At 37.9% G+C, this 6192-nt stretch overlaps 1 protein-coding gene across 1 annotated transcript; it reads left to right on the forward strand.

The window, feature by feature from the left end:
* The first annotated feature begins 716 nt into the window (after positions 1-716).
* On the forward strand, positions 717-2364 carry LOC123152948 (probable indole-3-pyruvate monooxygenase YUCCA11). The gene is made up of 5 exons (XM_044572304.1): positions 717-891; positions 1213-1328; positions 1649-1882; positions 1970-2092; positions 2185-2364. The coding sequence occupies exons 1-5, from the start codon at positions 717-719 to the stop codon at positions 2362-2364; spliced, it is 828 nt and encodes a 275-aa protein (XP_044428239.1).
* The last annotated feature ends 3828 nt before the right edge of the window (positions 2365-6192 follow it).

A 6192-nucleotide genomic window follows, 5' to 3' on the forward strand; every position in this document is an offset into this window, starting at 1 on the left:
CATTACATTTAATAGTCCGCCACAAACTACACAGTTATTTGGTGATAAGTGATGACCCAGAACCATAGTAGCGCGCCAAAAATTATTGTCACGGCAAAGCATGCACGGTTTCCATTACACAACCATCCGCATGTCGGTAGAAAAATAGAAATTGCAAGGCACGGGGAAGAACGAAGAATAGAAGTTTGGACCAAAAAATAAAAAGAAAGAAATAATATTTTGATGGATCCGTGACCAATAAAATGCTTGAGAGAAATTAGCGTGAAAAAATGCCTTGAGAGAAAACGGCATGGCAAGGCGTGCGTTTGCCTCTAGTACAAAACATATCCTTATCCCATATGAATTTTCATTATGACAGCACGAACGGAAAGAAATTGTAAAGAGATTTTAGTATAAACATATCCAAAGCCGGTTGATAAGTTTCCAAAAAAACCAATCGATCAAGAGTGCGTTTCCTGCCTATTTTGTATCCTCTAATGTATCAGGACATGCTTTCACACCAACGTTCAATATTTAGACGGAATACTAGTACACACCAGAATAAGGCGTCAATAAATCTTTGCCTTTTTCATTCCTCATTCTAAATAGATTGACACATGAAACATACCGGTATATATATGCCCATATATGCATCCAAAGATTCATCGAGCAAACAAGCAAACACTCCAGCCTACCATTGCACCCATCCCACAACTTTGTCAACTATTCTCTTTGAAATGGAGAATGTTGTAGTGTTGATTGTTGGCGCTGGGCCAGCAGGCCTTGCAACAGCAGCATGCCTTAGCCAATTCTCAATTCCCTATGTCATTGTCGAGCGTGAAAGTTGCAACGCGTCGCTTTGGCGCAACCGCGCCTACGATCGCCTCAAGCTGCATCTTGCAAAGGAGTTCTGTGAGTTGCCACACATGTCATACCCACTAGATGCTCCAACATACATACCAAAAACCTTGTTTGTAAAGTACTTAGATGACTATGTTGAGCGTTTCAATATTCAACCCAAGTATCTCACTAGTGTGGAGTCATCCACATTTGACAATGACGAAAAATGTTGGTCCATCGTGGCACATGACAAGGCAAAGAGCACAATAGTCAGGTTCACATCAAAGTTTCTTGTTGTGGCAAGTGGTGAGAATAGTGCAGAGAATATTCCAATGATCCCCGGACTGCAAAGTTTTCCGGGTGATGTCATCCACTCCTCAAGCTACAAGTCAGGCAAGAGCTACTCTGGCATGAATGCATTGGTCGTTGGATCTGGAAACTCTGGAATGGAAATTGCTTATGACCTTGCGGCCCATGGTGCCAATACTTCAGTTGTTATACGAAGCCCGGTATGTACACGCACTATATATTATTTTTGACCTGAAAACACTAGGGAATCCCCCACCCCCACCCTACGGGCACCATATATTTTCGGTGGGTACATGGCAATTTCTTATTATAGCCACCATTAGAAGGATGCGATTTTTTAGAGTTATTACTAGAAAGTATTTCATGGTATAGAGCGATAAACTATTTTATAACATGCACAAACAACTAAGCAATTAGACGAACTACACTAAAAATTTAACTCTTGAAAGAAGATGATTCTATGAATTTTTATTCGATGATGCAGGCTTCAAAAGAGATGTGACAAGTTTTGTGGTTGCAGATTCATGTAATGACAAAGGAATTAATCCGGTTGGGGATGACACTTGCTCGCCGCCTTCCACTGAATCTAGTGGATAAACTCCTTGTGATGGCGGCAAATTTAATATTTGGAGACCTATCGAGGTATGGCATCAGAAGGCCAAAAATGGGTCCAATGATCGTCAAGTCAAAAACCGGCCGATCCGCTGTTATTGATGTTGGCACTGTTGGGTTAATCAAAAAAGGTATCATCAAAGTAAGTATATTCTTGACAAGACATAGATTTCATAACATATCTTGTCTTTGTATGCCAAGTTATCAATATTCTATTCATCTCCTACAGGTACAGGGGAGCATTAGTAAGATCATGGGCGATATAGTTGAATTTCAATGCAGTAAAAAGATATCATTTGACGTGATTGTGTTTGCAACTGGATACAAAAGCACAGCAAATATATGGCTCAAGGTAACAACATCGATGTTTGAATATGTCTGAGTTTTTTTCTTGGTGCAACAATTGTCAAATCTCCTAACAAGCTCTATATTTTTTTATCCCAGAATGGTGAGAGCATGTTAAATGGCAATGGACTGCCCATCAAAGAATATCCAAATCATTGGAAAGGTGAAAATGGGCTCTATTGTGCTGGGTTAGGAAGGAGAGGATTGGCTGGTATTGCAGCAGATGCCAAGAATATTGCCAATGACATCAAATCAGTGATAGGCGCTATGTCCGACTAAATTATCAAATCAGTGAATGCGTCTTCGACAACGTGATGCCTTCCATCACTAGGCTCCTCAACAAGATCAAGGATGAGATCCGATGATGGGCTAAGGCAGGGGCACAAGGCTTGCAGGTTGTTCTGCACCAATCCTGGGATGTCCACTGAGTTGTATGATGTACTGTAAAATTAACCTCCTAGGAGGACTATAACTTTCCCCCATCCTTCTAATGCAATGAAACGCAAAGGTCATTTGCGTGTTTGTGATTTGTTTTTTATCTTTTACATGTAGTTTACCTGGGCTAGTGTGCTAGACGGTTGATTCTTTGAAAAATCTATCCACTGCCACCTGTCTATCTATCTTCATCTATATTTGATAGAAATAGATTTTTGTTTATTTCAAGGTTCATATGTGCCAGGGAGTATGCATTACTTTTATAATATAATCAAGGGCTTTATACTCACATTGTGCAAAGAGCTTTGTAATTTTTATTGAACAGTTACCTACAGTATTTTATTTACTTGAATTTACACATGCAAAAGTCATCCCCTTGAACATGATGTTTTACAACAAGGGACTAAGTGCTCGCGAAAATAAACAAGGGACTAAGTGCAATTAATACAAGGACAATGCTACACCTATGTAAACTAATCTATGTACTTTACGTAATGTGCAACGTGGACACTCTGGATTGGATATAGGAGGATTGGGGGGCCCACCTCCCTCAAAATCATACATTTAAGAAAAAGTTCATTGGATTTAAAAAAAATCATGCATGAACTTTTCCAGATTTGTGAACCCTTTTTGAAAACTAGTGAACCTTTTTCACATTAGTGAACTTTTTTAGCAAAATTGGTGAACTTTTTATAAACTGGGAACCTTTTTTCAAAATTCGGTGAACTCTTTTGAAATTTGCGAACTTTTTTTAACTAAATCGGTGATTTTTTAAATCCATGAAGTTTTTTCAAATCCGTGAACTTTATTTCAAAATTTGGTGAACTCTTTTCAAATTTGTGAACTTTTTTTATCATAATCGATGAACCTTTCTTAAATCCATGAAATTTTCTCAAATCCATGAGATTGTTTCAAAATTCAGAGAACTATTTACAAAATTGTGATTTTTTTTATCAAAATCTATGGACTTTTTGGATTTTATGAATTTGTTTTGTGAAAATCCGTGAACTGCGTTTGAAATAGATGAACTTTTTAAGAATTCATGAAATCTTTTTCATATTTATGATTTTTTCCCAAATAATTTATACTGGGACAGGAAAAATGGTCAAATAGTGTGTTTTTCAATTGATGACATCAAAGCGATGGTCGTGCAGTGGTTAGTCGCTCGTGTTTATAGCGTTGGCATGCTGGTTCATTCCCGTATTTGCAAAATAGTAGCACAGTATTCACGTTTCTTTTTGGAGCATTTTTGCTGGACGCCAGCGATGCTGGGCCCGCCCATTACTGGCTGCCTTCGAGCGCCAGCTAGCCTAAGCGGCGCTGAGGGCGCCGAAGAGGACCTCTCAACTAACGGCGTGGGCTTGGCCCATTCAGATTTTGTTTTGTTTTTCCAAACTTCAAAAACTGGGCAAAAGTAGGTTACAATCTCTCCACCTAACGGATCAAGTCAACTAGGACAACCAACTCGGCCACAACAACTTACGTGCCAATAAACTGTTTTTCCTCTTTTTTGTTATGCGTCTACTATGTAACACTACAACGAAGGCTCTAATTATATTACTTGTGTTTTATTTCGCCAGTTTTTCTACAGTTTTTTTTATTTTCCTTTTTTCTGTTTTCTTTCTCAAAAGCATGAACCTTTTTCAATTTTCTAGAACTTTTTTAAAATCTGTGATTTCTTTTCAGTTTTTTGCAAACTGTCTAGTGAACATTTTTTAAAATCCATGAACTTTTTTCATTTTTTTGCAACTTTTTTAGTGAACTTCATTTTTAAAATCTTTGAACTTTTTTTAAATCCATGAATTGTTTTTCAAAAAAGGATGAACTTTTTCCAAATCCGAGAACTATCGTTGAAAATCCAGATGATTTTTCAAATATGTGATTTTTTTCAAATCCGTGAACTTTTTGGTCCAAATCTATGACATTTTTCAAACCTGAGAACTTCATTTCAAAACCCATGAACTATTTTTGAATTCGTGAAGTTTTTTCAAATCTGACGATTTAAAAAATGATTTTTTTCCAAGTTTGTGAACTTTTCAAAATCATGAACAAATTTCGAAATTCATGAACTTTTTTTGAATTAATGTACTTTTTTTACAACTTGGTGAACTATTTTCAAATTTATGAACTTTTTTGAATTCAAAAACATTTTCTCAATTCATGCGCTTTTTCGCAGCACGTACTTGCAAGAGAAAATTTTTGGTAGATATTTTTTTGAAAAATATCGCTAGATGGATTGAAGGATTAATTCGGAAGGTGGAGTGAGAGGAGCGATCAAGCAAGCTATATTGGCCACGACCCACTAGGAGAGTGCGTGAGCGCTAGGTAGTCCACGCGGTGCTTAAGGCGCCGACGAGGAGCTCTCGTGCGGGGAGTAGTGTCACACAAACCGACGCACACCCCCTCTTGGCGCCGCCCATTTATTTATTCCATGACCTTGTATGATCAATTAGAGGCATTTTATTGGTCGAATAAATGGTCAGTTGTCTCACAAAATTGCATACAGTATCGTTCAAACCTGGTATGAATGCCTAACATGGGCATGCCCCCCTGCATGCAAAATTAAGGTTGGTTCTCAGGTTTCTAAAAAATACATGTTCAAGCATAGTGTTGAGGTCGGCGAGAAGGGTCCGTTTGGGAGCACCTCATTTCTCGACATCCCTTAAATGGCCCAATTTATTTTCATGGCCTTGTAAGACAAATTGTTGGGCGAGCTTAAAGCACGTTGTTTCATGACATTCTTGGAATGGCCCTAATTTTTTCCATGACCTTGAACACAAATTGCAAACCACATACTTTTGTTACATTTATCCTTTTTGTTTTCTAAAACGCAAACATTTCTTAAAATTGTGAACGAAAAATTCGAAAACCAGAATATTTTCTGAAGGTCATACAAAAGGAAAAAAGGTGTAAAATGGGCAGCCCAGGGAAGGTGTGTGTCAAATTGCTTGCCTCTTTCTTGAGCAGTATATTGCTAGCTAAACTAGCAAGTAAGCACAGTAGCTAATTTGAAAAACCGTACTGCTAAAAATCAGTCGACTGAGACTTCCCAAAGTCTCAGTCGACTCGTAGACCATTAGATCTACTACTGCTTTTAGATATGTGCAAACTGCTTTTAATTGTAAATTGGCCCGTGTAGATGGACGGACTAGTGGGCTGCTTTCGTGCCTTGTTTTTCTTGTCAGCTTTGGGTGGGCTAGGCAGGGGAGTGGCGGGCTTTGAACGGTGTGTCTTTTCTTTGGCCTGCAAAGTTTACAAAGTCTAAGAGTGAAAAGGAAAATAATTCGTACACTGCAGTAGCATCTTTTGTGAGTTTTTCTCCTTTTTCTTTTTCCTAGAATCCGTGTGTGCGTATGTGTGGTTGTTGTTGATAGAAAATATCTCTAAATGTATAGTTTTTCTATGTAGTTTTTCTAGTCCAGCATCCATTTTTTAGAACCAGAATTTCCTTTTTTCAGATGTGTGTACACGCACGCATTTTTGTATAGAACAAGCATCCATGTCTCCTTTTCTAGGTTTTTTAGCTTTGGCTTTGTGTTAAGTATGCCAGTCTAAAAGAAGTATAGATGGAAATATCTAATCCAAAAAAAACTATTTTATGTGAATTTGTTATTCTTAGTCGACCAAGAATTAGCCAAGTCTTAGTCGATTCGGCAGCAATGTGACCTCTAT

Source organism: Triticum aestivum, chromosome 7A, assembly GCF_018294505.1.
Source record: "Triticum aestivum cultivar Chinese Spring chromosome 7A, IWGSC CS RefSeq v2.1, whole genome shotgun sequence".
NCBI lineage: Eukaryota > Viridiplantae > Streptophyta > Magnoliopsida > Poales > Poaceae > Triticum > Triticum aestivum.